This window comes from Sphaerodactylus townsendi, linkage group LG05 (genome assembly GCF_021028975.2).
Source record: "Sphaerodactylus townsendi isolate TG3544 linkage group LG05, MPM_Stown_v2.3, whole genome shotgun sequence".
Taxonomy (NCBI): domain Eukaryota; kingdom Metazoa; phylum Chordata; class Lepidosauria; order Squamata; family Sphaerodactylidae; genus Sphaerodactylus; species Sphaerodactylus townsendi.
Window position 1 is genome coordinate 123,520,788 of NC_059429.1, and position 16,867 is coordinate 123,537,654.

A 16,867-nucleotide genomic window follows, 5' to 3' on the forward strand; every position below is an offset into this window, starting at 1 on the left:
TCGGTGAGAGCTCTGATGGAGTCTACATTTTTTAAAATCTTGTCCTCATTAACTAACCAAAATGGGTAGATCCCCTCTCCTATTATCCACTTTAGCTAACAATGCTAAGGATCCCTTTCACTTGTGCATCTGCACACATGCACACATGCACACACAGAGTTTAGTAAGGACTACAACTACATGGTGGAGATAAGACAACTGCAGCTGTGGTTGAGGTCAACAAAATGGGTCTTTTTCAGTTAAGTGCTATTTATATATTTAAAGTATTTATACCCCACCTTTCATAAGGTAGCTTACAAAATATGATAACATACAATAATATAATTACAATAAAATCAATAACAATAAATCCCAATACAATACAATAAATCATATCACACCATAAAACAATAAATAAAATGCCCCTATAAAACCGAAACCACTGCTTGCTGAAATTTAGATGTTAAAACCTGTTTTAATTAAGAAGAAGAAGAAGAGTTTGGATTTATATCCCCCCTTTCTCTCCTGTAGGAGACTCAAAGGGGCTTACAATCTCCTTGCCCTTCCCCCCTCACAACAAACACCCTGTGAGGTAGGTGGGGCTGAGAGAGCTCCGAGAAGCTGTGACTAGCCCAAGGTCACCCAGCTGGCGTGTGTGCGATTGTACAGGCTAATCTGAATTCCTCAGATAAGCCTCCACAACTCAAGGGGCAGAGCTGGGAATCAAACCCGGTTCCTCCAGATCAGAGTGCACCTGCTCTTAGCCACTGCTCTTAGCCACTATGCCACTGGAAAGAAAGCAAAGAAGGAACACACTGGGCTTCTGCAGGAGGAGTGTTCAAAAGTCTGGGTGCCACCACCGAGAAGGCTCTTTCCCTGCTCCCCCAGTTGTACAGATGGGATGGAGAAATAGCCTTCCCTGGATGATCTTAGTTAACGGACAGGTTTATATGGGAATAGTAAAGACTAAGTCTAGAGCAGTGGTGGCGAACCTTTGGCACTCCAGATGTTATGGACTACAATTCCCATCAGCCCCTTCCAGCATGGCCAATTGGGCTGATGGGAATTGTAGGGGCTGATGGGAATTGTAGTCCATAACATCTGGAGTGCCAAAGGTTCGCCACCACGGGTCTAGAGTATGTCTGGCTGAATGGGTGGAGCCCTGTGGTTGCCATGGATGCAAAAAATCCTAAGCATAGCCTCAGCATGGATATTGAAGTCCCTCAGGATGATCAGCTTGTGGGAATCCAGCACCAGGCCCGAGACCAACTTGATCAACTCAGGAAGGGACGCTATTGGGCAGCTGTGGGGAAGGATGGTACACCAACAGTATCCCTACTCAGCCCCAGTCACCCACCTTCAGATAAAGACACTCAAACCCAAGCCGATGCTGAAAAGGGGACATCATCAGGTAGATGTTAACCCTATAGACCACTGCCACCCCTTCTCCCCATCCTCCTGCCCGAGGCTTCTGTTGTATGGAATTACCTGGTGAGCACAGTTGAGAGAGATTAATCCCTCCCATCTTGTCTAGCCACATTTCCATAATAAACGCCAGGATTAAATCCTGGATGGCAGTTTCTTTTCCCTGAACCGATCTAGCACTCAGCAGCAGCCCACTGCAGGCCCCCTTAGTTAAAAGACAGCCCAGGAGGAACGTGGGCCGAAACGCAGCTCAAAATCCTCCACCTATAACAGCCTGGCTGCCTGCCACCGCCATGATTCCCCTTGCCCATGATTATTGGGATGACCACGTCCATCTGCCCCTCATTGATCCCCCCAAACATCCTAACACTGTTCCCCAAACACACTCCTGCACTTAAATACAGTGTCAAAAAGACCTCTCGCACTCAAGTCAATACTATGTCAAGCTCCCTCTTTAACAACATATCTGCTAACTCCTTCAACAGTTCACCAAACTGAAAGCCAAAATACCTGGCTCGTCAGTCTTCACAGGCTGAGAGGCACGGAAAAGTAGCTGGGTGGGAAACGTTCCCTTCTTCAACACCACACTCCCTCCTTGAATATGTGGGGGGGGGGGGAGTTCAGGTGGAAATGTTAGCAACTAGAAATGCGTAGGGTTGCCCACTCTAGGTTGGGAAATTCCAGGAGATATGGGGTGGAGCCTGAGAGAGTGGGGTTTGGGGCAGAGAAGCACCTCATCAGTGGAAAACGCCATAGAGTCCACCCCCCACCCCCGGAGGCACCCATTTTCTTCAGTGGAACTAATCTGCATAGTCTGGAGACCAGTTGTAATCCCAAAAGATCTCCAGGCCCCATCAGGAGGTTAGCAACTGCAGCCGTTCATTTTTGGGGAAACAGCTAGACCTTGACAGAAAGCTAAGTTCACCTTTTCCTGTTCTGCAGTGAGCGTATGCCTGCTCCTGTGGCGGTTCTACCATTCTCATGCACCATTCAAGAATTATTTCCCTCTTGTTTCTTGGAAAACGAGAGACCAGCCCCCGATGCACAACAGTGAAGAAAGCCAACAAACGCTGTCTCAGGTGAGCCACAAAACCACAACACTTTGTGCTGCTTCTTCAGCTTTTGGCTGTGCCCAGTGGTGGGATCCAAACATTTTAGTAACAGGTTCCCATGGTGGTGGGATTCAAACTGTGGCGTAGCACCAATGGGGCTGGGCGGGGCACGGCATGGGCGTGGCCGGGCATTCCAAGGCGGGGCATTCCTGGGCGGGGCTGTGGCAAGGATGCAGCCACTGCGCCGGTCCTTAGGCGGGAAACGAATGCACACAGGCGCAGGCTGCCACGCACGCTGGTGCACCTCCTGCTAGACTGCTTCAAGTTCTGCGCGCTACTGATGAGAGGAGGGGCGTAACTAAGACAAAAATCATGTGGCAAAATCACCAATTAGTAACCCCCTCTCGGCACACACAAATAATTAGTAACCTACTCTCGGGAACCTATGAGAACCTGTTGGATCCCACCTCTGGCTGTGCCCTTTAACCTTTAACCTGTGCCCTTAAGTCTTTAGCCTGCCCAAGTTAGGAACAGCAGAAAAGATGTTGCAGTTGGCGGCACTGAGGTTTCTCCTGCTTTACCTTCCCTGTTTTTGGCAGTTTCTATATATATGAGGCCTGACCGAGGTGATATCCTTGCCATACGCCAAGTGGTGACATTAATTCTGGCTGGTACGCTTTCGTTAAGTTTTGATCATTGCAAATGTTAATCTTTTGGCATGGTGTGAATGATCATGTAAATATTTTCTCTGGAGCTATGGAAGTTCTATGCCTCATAAGTTATTGCTAGCTTTATACAGGAAATTGCTGAGGCACTCTCTGTCTAAATTAGGCCTTTTCAAGCCTGAAAGCCACTGAGCCGCAAACGTGGCAGGACGTTACGTGGCATCATAGTCATGTGACAAGATGAGGAGGAGGCGCAGTCTCTGAACCAGCCAGTGAAAAAACAGAATCCTCTCCACCATTCTTCTGCTCCTCTTATTTTGCTTGCAAAGAAAGGAAAGAGTGCTAGACTAGAGCAGCAGTGGCGTAGGAGGTTAAGAGCAGGTGCACTCTGATCTGGAGGAACCGGGTTTGATTCCCAGCTCTGCCGCCTGAGCTGTGGAGGCTTATCTGGGGAATTCAGATTAGCCTGTACACTCCCATACATACCAGCTGGGTGACCTTGGGCTAGTCACAGCTTCTCGGAGCTCTCTCAGCCCCACCTACCTCACAGGGTGTTTGTTGTGAGGGGGGTAGGGCAAGGAGATTGTAAACCCCTTTGAGTCTCCTGCAGCAGAGAAAGGGGGGATATAAATTCAAACTCTTCTTCTAGAGTCATCTCTCTCTTGTACAGAGTAAAGACCCTAGTTCTCTTTCCTCTCTACAAACAAAAATGTCAGCTTCGTAGGGCCTGCTGACCACAAATCTAAATTATTATTTCACTAACCATTGCAGCTTTCACGAAAACTTTTTCCTCTGATTTTCCCATTTAGGACATGCCTGATGTTAGGAATCCTATTTCTCCACCTATTTTTGGAAAAAATCCCAGTGAAAGCTCCCAAACTCATGAGGTAACTGCAGCAATCTTAAGCAGAACACTCTTGACCTCTCCATTAGAAATGTTCTACATCATCCTGGTGTTGTCCATCAAAAACTCACTCCTCCATCTTTGTGGTCTTATGTACCGTCTGACACGGGAGTGCCCACGCACTGGCCTGCCGCAGAAGAGAGTATCAAGCTTTTCTTCAGGCATTCCTGTAGCAACAGAGTGCTCCCTCCCTCTCCCCCTTGGAGCCATAGGTAGGAAACTTTCCCACCGAAATGGTCATGAGGTTAGAGGGGGAAGGAACAATTCCCTCAATTCTCCCTCTGCTGCTGTGGACACACGTTCCCTTGAGAGGTAAGTGAACCCATTCAAGCAGAGGTGGGATCCAGCAGGTTCTCACCAGTTCCTGAGAGTGGGTTACTAATTATTTGTGTGTGCCGAGAGGGGGTTACTAATTGGGTCTGCTTTTCCGTTAGAAATTCCATTAGGTCCAAAAATCATAAAGTCCTGTTGTTTCCTGTGTGGCTGGTTAGCGAAGGTAGAAAACGGGATAATGCTCCCTGTTGGGCTGTTTTAATAACATGTTTTAGAAATATGGTAAAGTTCCTTGTTTAAGGAAAGTATCCTTCTTTTGATTTCTAGAAACAAAATTAAGTATTTGAAAGTATTAAGTATTTGTCAGGCAGCCAATTAGAGGAGAAGTAGTTGTTTCTGTTGGCAGTAGACGATAGGACTTGCTATAATGAGTTCAAATTATGGACAGAAAGATACCAGCTGGAAATTAGGAACTTTTTTTTACAGTAAGAGTTTTTTGCAGTAACAGAGAAATTATTAATGCCCCGCCCCGGAATGCCCAGCCACGCCCCCGTTGTGCCCCTCCCAGCCCCATTGGCGCTACGCCACTGTTTGAATCCCACCACCATGGGAACCTGTTACTAAAATTTTTGGTTCCCACCACTGCATACAAGTGAATGTCAGAGTGATGAATGAACAATCCACAGTGGGGATGGAGGGAGGGATGTGTGCCTGCTCAGAAGACCAGGGCTACAGTCCTCCAAGGGGGACTTACGCTGAATGGACGTATGCCATCGCTGTTACCATTTATACTTGTAGACTGTCCCATCCTAGTGATTTCCTGCCTTCGTATTTTAGTGGGTGACTGGCTCCAGGTGTTTCAATGGCTGGGGAACATGACATGGATCTGGAAGTCTAATTTCATCTCTTTTTTTTGATAGAGTGACACGCTTGGTAGACAAAGGGAATGTTGGTTGTAGATCTACCAGACCACAGCCACACAGTCCGGAAAACCCACCACAACCAGTTGAATCTGGCCATGAAAGCCTTCAACAATACATTGAAGGGAATGTTGTTAATGTAGTATACCTAGATTTTAGTAAAGCCTTTGATAAGGCACCCCATGACATTCTTGCAAGTAAGCTAGTAAAATGTGGACTGGACAATGCTAATGTTAGATGGATTTGCAATTGGTTGACTGACCGAACCCAAAGAGTGCTCATCAACGGCTCATCTTCATAAGTACAAGCCAGCTGGATCAGACCAGAGTCCATCTAGTCCAGCACTCTGTTACTCGCAGTGGCCTACCAGGTGCCTTTGGGAGCTCACATGCAGGATGTGAAAGCAAGGGCCTTCTGCTGCTGCTGCTCCTGAGCACCTGGTCTGCTAAGGCATTTGCAATCTGAGATCAAGACTCATCCTGGAGAGAAGTGACTAGAGGGGTGCCACAGGGTTCTATCCTGGGCCCAGTGCTATTCAATATTTTTTATCAATGACTTGGATTATGAAATAGAGGTCATATTAATCAAATTTGCAGATGACACCAAATTAGGAGGAGTAACTAATACCTCAGAGGACAGAGTCAGGATTGAAAATGGTTAGAGACCTGGGCCAAAGTAACAATATGAACTTCAACAGAGATAAATGTAAGATACTCCACATAGGCAGAAAAAATGAAATGGACAGATTAGGATGGGTGACACATGGCTTGACAACACTACATGTGAAAGGGATCTGGGAGTCTTAGCAGACCACAAGCTGAATGTGAGTCAGCTGTGTGATGCGGCAGCCAAGAAAGCCAGTGCAATTCTGAGATGCATCAATAAGAGTATAGTATCAAGATCAAGAGATGTAATAGTACCTCTCTATTCTGCATTGGTCAGACCTCACCTGGAATACTCTGTTCATTTCTGGGCACTGCAATTTAAGAAGGATATTGACAAGCTGGAACAGGCCCGGAGGAGGGCGACCAAAATGGTAAAAGGTCTGGAATCCATGCCCTATGAGGAGAGACTTAGGGAGCTGGGTATGTTAAGTTTGGCAAAGTGAAGGTTAAGGGGTAACATGATAGCCATGTTTAAATATTTGAAGGGATGTCATGTCGAAGAGGGAGCAAGCTTGTTTTCTGCTGCTCCAGAGTCTAGGACAAGGAGTAATGGGTTCAAGATGCAGGAAAAGAGATTCCATCTAAACATTAGGAGGAACTTCCTAACATACATTCGACAATACATTTAACAATACAACTTCCTAACAGTTAGGGCTGTTCAATGGTGGAATTCACTGCCTCGGAGAGTGGTGGAGTCTCCTTCTTTGGAGGTTTTTAAGGAGAGGCTGGATGGCCATCTATCAGGGGTGCTTTGATTGTGTGTTCCTGCATGGCAGGGGGTTGGACTTGATGGCCCTTGTGGTCTCGTCCAACTCTATGGCTCATTCCGCACATGCAGAATAATGCACTTTCAAACTGCTTTCAGTGCTCTTTGAAGCTGTGCAGAATAGCAAAGTCCACTTGCAAACAGTTGTGAAAGTGGTTTGAAAATGCATTATTTTGCGTGTGCGGAAGGGGCCTATGATTCTTTGATTCTATTCAAACACTTCCTCTGCCTTGGTCTAGGGTGTTTTGGAGAAAGCTATGCTCGTTTCCAGCCTCAATTCCCATCGATGAAGTCCAACTAACAGAAACCTCACAGGATTGTTAGAAAGGTTCACAAGCTGGGCTGCCACTTTCTTTACTGTTGGTCAGGCATATATTTATTGTCCTTTGCAGCAACATATAGGGTCCAGCGAGGTGTGGAGAAAATGATTTGCCCAACGTCACCTGTGGAATGGTAGTAGGAACCACGGTTTCCTATACTCAAACGTAGCCAACGAGCAGTTCCGTCATACTGTCTGCTAAGAGTGTTCCCAGAAAATGGGAGCCTTTTGACAGTGACTCTTTTGGTAGCATTTGTGTATATATGTTGGGGTGCGCCAGCAAACCCAGCAGAGCCTCAGAAAGTGCACAGGAATGCCTGCGCCATCTGTCCCCTTCTGGGCACACGCGCACACCCATCACAAGACCCCTCTGACTCACGGGTCACAAGATGCCCCAAACAAAGGGTCACAAGACCCCAGGTATGGATTAGGCCAAACAGGAACGTTTCCTCCCGCACGTACGCAGCCCCTATGAGTCATGAATTGTGCAACCTTCTCCCACTCTCCCGCCTTCCTAAACCCTTAATAAAAGGTGCCAGGGACCCCAGCCCGGATCCTGATATCGCTGCGTCTCGTGTCTTCATTGCGTCGTCCGTAACGACTTCATATATACAAACCAATGGATTTGGTTGCATTTGTGAATATACAGACCACTGGATTTGCCCAACCAATTGCTCATTTACTAGAGAATATGAACCAACTGGCAAGGGATTCTGTGCATTATGTAGTCAGTACTGATAATGGCCCTTTCCGTACAAATCCTTTAAAACATTATTATTTCACTAACCAATGCAGCTTTCACTAAAACCTCTTCCCTTGATTTTCCCATCTAGGACATGTCTGATGTTGGAAATCCTATTCCACCAACTGGAAACATTCCCAGGAAAATCCCTGAAAATCATAAGGTAACTGCAGCAATCTTAAGCAGAACACTTATTTCTCACAATACTAGAACCAGGGGGCATTCATTGAAAATGCTGGGGGGAAGAATTAGGACTAATAAAAGGAAACACGCAACGTGTGATTGGTGTTTGGAATATGCTGCCACAGGAGGTGGTGATGGCCACTAACCTGGATAGCTTTAAAAAGGGCTTGGACAGATTTATGGAGGAGAAGTCGATCTATGGCTACCAATCTTGATCCTCCTTGATCTGAGATTGCAAATGCCTTAGCAGACCAGGTGCTCAGGAGCAGCAGCAGCAGAAGGCCATTGTCCTTACATCCTGCACGTGGGCTCCCAAAGGCACCTGGTGGGCCACTGCGAGTAGCAGAGAGCTGGATTAGATGGACTCTGGTCTGATCCAGCAGGCTTGTTCTTATGTTCTTAACACTCTTGTCCTCTCCATTATAAATGTTCTACATCATCCTGGTGTCGTCCATCAAAAACTCCTCCATCATCATGGCCTAATGTGCAGCTTTTTAAATACTTATTTATTTATTCAGAACATTTATTAGCTGCCTTTCTTCCTTATGGAGCTCAAGTGGCTTATGATATAGATAAAATACATATCATCCAGTCATTACACACATTGTCTAATAAACACATAAGAACCATGACATAAGCATATAGCATCATCTTGATAAGTAATGTGAACATATCTTTAGAATTCTTCTTGGAGTTCACATTTATTGCCCAATAAGCTCTGTGTACCCAAAACAGGAGGACACACACACAGTAAGAGCAGCAGTGGCGTAGGAGGTTAAGAGCTTGTGTATCTAATCTGGAGGAACCGGGTTTGATTCCCAGCTCTGCCACCTGAGCTGTGGAGGCTTATCTGGGGAATTCAGATTAGCCTGTGCACTCCCACACATGCCAGCTGGGTGACCTTGGGCTAGTCACAGCTTCTCGGAGCTCTTTCAGCCCCACCTACCTCACAGGGTGTTTGTTGTGAGGGGGGAAGGGCAAGGAGATTGTAAGCCCCTTTGAGTCTCCTGCAGGAGAGATAGGGGGGATATAAATCCAAACTCTTCTTCTTCTCTTCTAAGTGAGTCAAAGGAACCGCTCATTATTTGAAACAGGAAACCTTCTAATATTCCCTCCAATTGTTTTAAAAGCATTTTTACTTTGTGTATTTAGGATATTTAAATGAATGTTTACTTCTTGTATGGCTGAAATGTCTAGTAGCCTACCATCATATCAATGAACCCAAAACTTTTTATTTAAAGGAGAAGACACCGAAAAGCAGCCTAAACTCCTGGACATTCAGTGACGTGTACTTTGAATACATTCTGCCTGTGAGTCAAGTTTTTTATAATACATTAACCATTGATATATGAATTATTGTTTTTTAAAATTATTTCTTAGTAGCTGTCACATCATCTTGTGAATCTGTCCATAGTCAATTTAGCTAGATATACTTATTTATTAAAAAAAACATTTATATGCTAGAGTTCCACGCAAATAGGGTCCCCAAGGCAGCAAACTTCAAGATGTAGATACGAGCATCTAATATATCACATTCAGGATTGGGGCATCTCTCCCCACTTGCTTCCCAAGACCCACAGAGCTTGAAAAGCACTGGCGGCGGGGGGTGGGCCAAATCCAGTCCCATGTGGAGATCTCTCTCTCCCTACTCCCCCTGCTAAAATGGCAACAGAGGGAAGGGAGATTGAAAATGTCAAATGTTATTTGGCTTTTGGGGCCCCAGGTGTCTTTGGCTTTTGGAACACACCGGCATTTTTTAATTGGTAAAAGAAAAAGCTGAAAAAAGCCGATATGGTTTTTTTTTCAGGTTCTTCTATCATGTGGATTTAGTGAATCACCAAACTGAGGCCCTTTCCGCATGGGCCTAACACGGGCAGTCTCCTAAAGGGGGGGCATCAAACTCAGGTTTTGCCCAGGGCTCCAGTTTGCCTAGGCACGCCACTGATCCTGGACTTGAATTTAACTTATTAAAGGTACATTCTCTGAGAGTTCCTGTAGGCCCTCTGAGGAATTCCAAAGATAAACCAAAAGAGGGATGAGGTAAGCTTGTTTGGTTCCCTGAATGTTCTTCCTCTCTCTTCTCAGAGACTCCACCACATCGCCTATCTAGAGGACGACATGATGGATTCTTACCCGCCTCATGTTTATGCTGAAGAAGGAAGCATGGGGGACAATGCATCTGTATGGTCCCTCCCTTTCGCAGAGGACCTGCCTCCTGGTTTCATGGATACGTTGGGGGCTGAGTTTACCACCCTGAGCAAGATCGTCAGCAAATGATTCAAACAACCTGGGTTATTTGCCTGAGGGTGGCAAAGTTCCTCCCATAGTCATTTGGACTTCTGCTATTTATGCATACACACACCGAGGGCACTTTGTTGTGTGTCGAGGTGGTTGCTTGGGCTGTTTCCTTTTGGGAGGAATTATAATTACAGATCCGTGGAATTACAAATCCATCTTGAAGCCCCTTTGCAACTGCATTCTTTAGCTTGGCATTTTTGAAAAGTAAATTCATGGGAATCCAGTTTCCTGTCACATGTCCAGCTATGCCAGGATTTCTGAATATATAGGATTATCACTGTGACATGCTTTGATAAGCAAAAAGAACTTCTTGTTATCTCATAGGATGAGCCTATATGCCATAAAAAGCAAGAGAAGCTAAACTGTGCTTTAGGAGTGCGTCTCACCTGGCATTTTGGTGGGATCTGGATTGTGGGATTTGATTATCACTTGGTCTTAGTTCAGGCACTCCATGCTCTGGTTTTGGGAATGAGAATTCAGCTGTGCTTCCAAGTGGGATTAAACCTGAAGTTTGCTAAGCGAAAGACATTTGCATGGGCCAATAAACCAGGGAGATGGTTAGCAACAAAACTAAGAAAAATAGCAGAGAATAGATTTATTACAAAGATGCAATGGAAAGAAGCTCGAGTCAATGAAGAAATAGGGGAGAAGAGGCTACAGAGAATGAACTTACTGCTGTTTGTGTGACAAAACTATGAAGAAGAAGTAATGGGGGGAGGGAGAAAAGGAGGGGGAAGTATTGTTTGAAAATGTATGAAGAAGGAAATTACTATAAACTGTAAAATTCAAATGATACAATAAATTTTTTTTAAAAAAAACAAAGATACAATGGAAATCACTTAGGCCGTTTCCGCACGGGCAATGAATGGCGGCCTGGAGACGGTAAAAACGCTGTCTCCAGGCCGCCATTCGCACAGGGGGCGCAGCTGCATCGCAGCCGCGCCGCCCTCGCGCCGCCCGCCCGTTGTGGAGCCGGCGTTTCCCCAGAGCGCTTGGAAGCCCTCTTTTTGGGGAAACGTTGCCTCGAAGCCGCTGCTGAGCGAACGGCAGCGGCTTCGCGACGCCTCCCCCACCCGGCACTTACCTTGTTCCCGGGCCTCCGGTGCATCGCCGAGGCCTGGGGACACGCCCCCCTGCCCTTCGCCGCTGGAGCAGGCGCGCAGGGCCAGGGGTGTGTGTCCCCAGGCCTCGGCGACGCGCCGGAGGCCCGGGGACATGCCGGGTCGGCCGGGCGCCGGCGCTCCACGGTGCCGGCTGCCCGGCTGTTTCCAGGACCGTCCGTGCGGACGGTCCCAGCATCGTCGGGTCGGCGTCATAAACGCCGACCTGGTTGCTTCCGCCTTCATGCGGAAACGGCCTTAGTCTCTGATGATGAAATAATTAAGAATGCTTTAAAAATTTTAAACTATTTGAAAGTAATGTGTCAGAGGAAATGGATGTTGAAGAGTACTTAGCTGAGCAAAATATACCAAAATGTTCCCAAGAACAAAGAGAGATAATGGCTCATTCCGCACATGCAGAATAATGCAATTTCAAACTGCTTTCAGTGCTCTTTGAAGCTGTGCGGAATAGCAAAATCCACTTGCAAATAGTTGTGAAAGTGGTTTGAAACTGCATTATTTTGCGTGTGCAGAAGGGGCCAATGAATGGCCCTATCTCAACTATGGAACTAGGAGAGACCAGGTGAAGATGAATAAATCACCGGAGCCTGATGGGTTACCAGCGTCATACTATAAACCCTCTGCAGATGTACTAATGGAACCTCTTCTGGCAACCGTGAATGGGATTTTACAAAAAGGGCAAATTCCAGATTCTTGGAGAGAAGCTAGAACAACCCTGATCCCTAAAGAGGATTTTAGATTGAACTGATGTTAAAAACTATGGACCAATCTCACTTTTAAATAATGAATACAAATTGTTTGCAGCAATTTTGACAAGAAGGCTAAAAGGTTTTTTTAAGAACTTTCATACATGAAGATCAAAGTGGTTTCTTGCCAGAAAGACAACTGAGAGACCATGTCAGAACAATATTGAATGTGATGGAGTATTATGAGAAGCACAGCGATAAACAAGTTGCCCTGCTTTTTCTGGATGCAGAGAGGGCATTTGATAATGTCTCTTGGTGGTTTATGCTTAGCGTTTTAAGAAAAATGGGTTTTGGAAATAATTTTGCGAACAGTATAGAGGCAATCTATACCAAACAGTATGCTAAAATAATTGTAAATGGGGAAATGTCAGAAAAATGCAAGACAACAAACGAAACTAGACAAGAATATCCACTGTCACCATTACTTTTTATATTAACTGTAGAGATTCTGAACAGAAATATAAGATATGTTGATTTAATAAGAGGTGGGAAAGCAGCATTATAAATTGAAAGCCGTTGCGGATGATATAATGATGACATTGGAAGAACCAGTACAACATGCAGAAAGACTGTTAAGTAAAATCAAAGAATTTAGGGATCTGATTTAAGCTGAATAAAACTAAAACTAAAATATTGATTAAAAATATGGATCAAACAACACAACTTAGACTTTCTCAACTATCTGGATGTATGGTGGAAAAAAAATTAAATATTTGGGAGTGTGGTTAACAAAGAACTGTGTGTTATTCCAAAATAATTATGTCAAAGTGTGGAATAATTTTGGTGATAAAAATGAATATATTACCAAAAAATGTTATTTTTGTTCCAAACTATACCAATAATTAACTCTGTCACATGCTTTAGGCAATGGCAAAAGGATATAAGTAATTTCATTTGGCAGGGAAAGAAACCAAGAATTAAATACAAAAATATGCAAGAGGCAAAGGAAAGAGGAGGTTTCTCATTGCCACATTTAAAACTATATTTTGAAATTGTTGCATTGATATGGATAAGGGAATGGGGGTTGCTGAAAATACCAGAATTCTGATTTTAGAGGAATTTGACTCATCCTGCCACTTCAGAGCACGACACCAAGCACAGCGTGATCGGAGGCCGAGAGCAATAAACTTGTCTCCACAGTAAGCAATCTGATGTCCATATGCAAAACCCGACAAATGTTTAGTAGTCCAAGGTGATAGTGTGGTTTGTAATCTATTTTGATAGTATTTGGCTGTAGTGGTGTTGTTAACGTGAGGGTGGGTGGAGGAGTACTTTTTCACAGCCTGTCTGTTAACTTCGGGGTGACATTCAGCATACTTTTTTGCAGCCTGTTTGTGAACTCTGGGGTGACATGCATCATATTTCCTCACAGCGTGTCTGTGGACTGATGGGTTTGTTTCCAAATAGGTTCACGTGCGTTGTGGAGAGTGGTGGTAGAGTGCAGTTGGTGAAGGACATGAAGCTGGTGGTGTTGAACTGTCACCCTTAGAATGTTTGTGCAGCATGTCTGTGGACTGAGCGGTTGGTTTGCCCTTAGAATGTTCGCGCAGATGGCCAGAGATGAGCAGTGAAAACAGTAAATAGGTAATAAATAGAGTGAAAGTGAATATTTTGGGAAATCCTTTCTTAGTGAGCACCTGGAGTACTTAAGGAACAGGTGTGCTGAATTTCATGAGTGTGGCTTCGGTGGTTTTTGAGTTCTGTTGATGAGTCAGTCAGTGAGTGGTATTTCACATTTATAGATTAATGTAATGGTGGATGTGAAAATGTATCATGGTATATTTTTTATATTGAAAAAATAAAAAATTATATAAAAAAGAAAGTGGGATTAGTTTCATGGAAAGGTCAATGTGGGCTTGTTGCTTGTTAAGCTCCTGATAGCTGGGAAGTCTATGAACATTTGGATTGTTAAAATAAATGTGAGTGAATGTTTAAATAAATTAAATCTATCATAAAAAATGTCTGAGGGAAGTGCTGATCTATCTCATTCAGTAGGTTTTGGGAATAAAAATAAGCTGTCTAGAAAACATGAACCTTTGGCTGTTTAGTATCTACTATAACTCAGTGGTATGTTATGCTGTCTCTATATGGCTACTTAGGATACTACACATTTACAGCTTGAAGAAGTTCTTAATTAGAGGGCTGCTTTTCAAACTTTTCTCTCCCCCTCAGGACAGTGTTTCTGGGCCCCTGCGGCGGGCGGGGGATTCCTCACCCTCAGCCCCCATTTCTTGCCACTGCTCAAAGTAGCAGCAGGAGATAGGGTGTTTTTTTTTTTAAAATGTGCTTGGCCAGTGGCCTGACATCACTTCCAGGAGAAACCTGGAAGTGGTGTCAGTCCTCTCTAGGAATGACTGGAGACTCTATAGTTTTACCTCCATTCCACCCACTGCAATGCCCCACCCCCTGCATTCCTGCAGGCCGGCTTCTGGCTTCCATTCCAAAGGAGTTCAAGGAGGCCGGGAGGGTCGCCAGCTGTGGGCAGCTGCAGCACAGGCCAGCTCAGGAGCCATGGCGCCCATCTGAGCTGCTGCCCAAGCTCTGCCCTCCCCTGGCCTCCTAGAACTCCTTTGGGATGGATAAGTTTGAAGATGAATAGATACAAGGAGGGAACACAATGGAATAAGTGTATTTATGGTTTCAGTCTTCAAGTGGCCCATAATGGAAGGTCTTTGTCTAAATGACTCAGGCTCGTCCCTAAAGCTTTGTGTGTGTAACCTCTATCTGTGGGTTCTGTGGGGCAGAACTTGGAATGAGTTTGCAACAACAAATTTAAAAAAACAAAATGGTTTACTTTCTTAACATATAACATCAACATTTAACATCACACTTCAAGGTCTTGTTCAGGTTTTATTTCCAGTCCTTCTAGTTACAGTCTTGTAATGCCAAGTCCAATTCTTCCTGCAAGTGGGTTGGCTCCTGAAGACTCCAAGGGCTTGGTGAACAGGATTCAACATGATGAAGGTTTCCAGGAGAACTCTCACCCATTACAACCACAAAAAACCCTTAACAAGGTATTAAGGGCTTATAGAAATCAAGGTCCGAGTCTGGTAGCCTTGCCTCCTCCTGCTTTGGGTCTCCACCCCTTTCTGGGTCAACCCATTCTGAGCATGGGGGTTACATGTGCACCAGTTCCATAACCATATGGAAAATTTAGCAATGCAAAAATCTTGGTCTCTGGATTAGGTCCAATTCCTGCCAATCAACCTGTGCATCTTGACTATATCAGCAACTGCCCTCAAGGGGGGGGGGGCAAAAATGAGTTACCGTAATCTCAAATTGGGTGTAAATCAAACATCTGTTCCTAATCTGCAGCTTTTCTAGCAGAACTGAGCACCAGGGGATCCATTGTTTCCTTGATGACTACTGAGCTTGGGTGCTGTGTGGTTTCCAGGCTGTATGGCAGTGTTCTAAGCAGCATTCTCTCCTGATGTTTCACCTGCATCTGTGGCTGGCATCTTCAGAGGATCCTCTGAAGATGCCAGCCACAGATCCTCTGAAGATGCCAGCCACAGATGCAGGTGAAACGTCAGGAGAAAATGCTGCTAGAACACGGCCATACAGCCCAGAAACCACACAGCACCCCAGTGATTCCGGCCCTGAAAGCCTTCGACAATACGACTCCTGTGCTGCTGAGCAGATTCCCATGATGACAGAAAACTTTGTAGAGACTTTAAAGAGATGCAGTGATAGGTTACTTGCTTCTAAAAAAGGTGGGAGAAGGCTGTGGGTACCCAGCATCGCACAGCTCTTTGGTTAACTGAGATTGATTACATCAGTCACACTGAACGTGAGCATATGGATTTTCAGTTTTTCAGTGCGCGCACTGTATTTTCGCTACTCGGACTTGTGTTTTTAGTGCTCAAATCTCATCCACCTTCATAGTCAAAATAATACAGCCAGTCTCAAGACTGTGCAGCATTCATGCAAAGATACCTAGACACTCTGTCCTAGACAGATGTTGTCTTTCAATAGTTTTTCTGAAGCCACAGTTGGTGCTGTTTTAATACCACCTGAGAAACAGTGAGGTGTAGTGGTTAAGAGCAGGTGGATTCTAATCTGGAGAACTGGGTTTGATTCCCCATTCCTCCACCTGAGGCTTATCTGGTGAACCGGATGTGCTTCTGCACTCCTAAATTCCTGCTGGGAGACCTTGGGCTAGTCACAGTTCTCTCTGAACTCTCTCAGCCCCACTTACCTCACAAGGTGTCTGTTGTGGGGAGAGGGAGGGAAAGGAGCTTGTAGGCCACCCTGAGTCTCCTTACAGGAGAGAAAGGTGGGATATAAATCCAAACTCTTCTTCTTCTCTGTGATCAGCTCAGGGTCTGTATCACCCGCCCAGTCTTCTTCCAAGTCACCTTTGCAACAGCCGTGCAGTGGCACCTCCAAGTTTCAGTTGTACAGACACAAGCCCATGCTAGCCATAATAGGAATGCAACGTGTGTTATGTAGACTTTGCTTCCAACATTTCAGTAGGTAAACAAAACCAGACTATAGTGTCTGTGTTTTCCATTAAGAGATTGTGCATGTTCGCATGTGCCACATTCATTTATTTAGCTTTTTTAATAGGGCACAACTCTCCCTAAGGCTGTTTCCGCATGGGTGGAATACAGCAACCCAGGGATGCTAAAAACAGCGTCCCTGGGGAGGGGTTCGCATGGCTGCCGCTGCTGCATCACAGCAGCAACGGCCTCGCAACCCCCGAGCTGTGCGAAGCCGCTGTTTCCAAACCTCGCTCCCTGGGCGAGGTATTTAGGAAACAGCAGCTTCCAAATGCTGCTGTGCGAATGGCAGCAGTTGGAAGGCGCC

General features: G+C 45.3%; 1 protein-coding gene across 1 annotated transcript in view; it reads left to right on the plus strand.

The window, feature by feature from the left end:
• LOC125433405 (cadherin-like protein 26) overlaps positions 1–10,870 on the plus strand; it is a 36,105-nt gene extending 25,235 nt beyond the window's left edge. The window contains 5 exon segments of the mRNA XM_048497908.1: positions 2,347–2,483; positions 3,931–4,008; positions 7,802–7,873; positions 9,135–9,203; positions 9,979–10,870. Coding sequence (XP_048353865.1) covers positions 2,347–2,483; positions 3,931–4,008; positions 7,802–7,873; positions 9,135–9,203; positions 9,979–10,170 — 548 coding nt within the window. The 3' untranslated portion in view covers positions 10,171–10,870.
• The last annotated feature ends 5,997 nt before the right edge of the window (positions 10,871–16,867 follow it).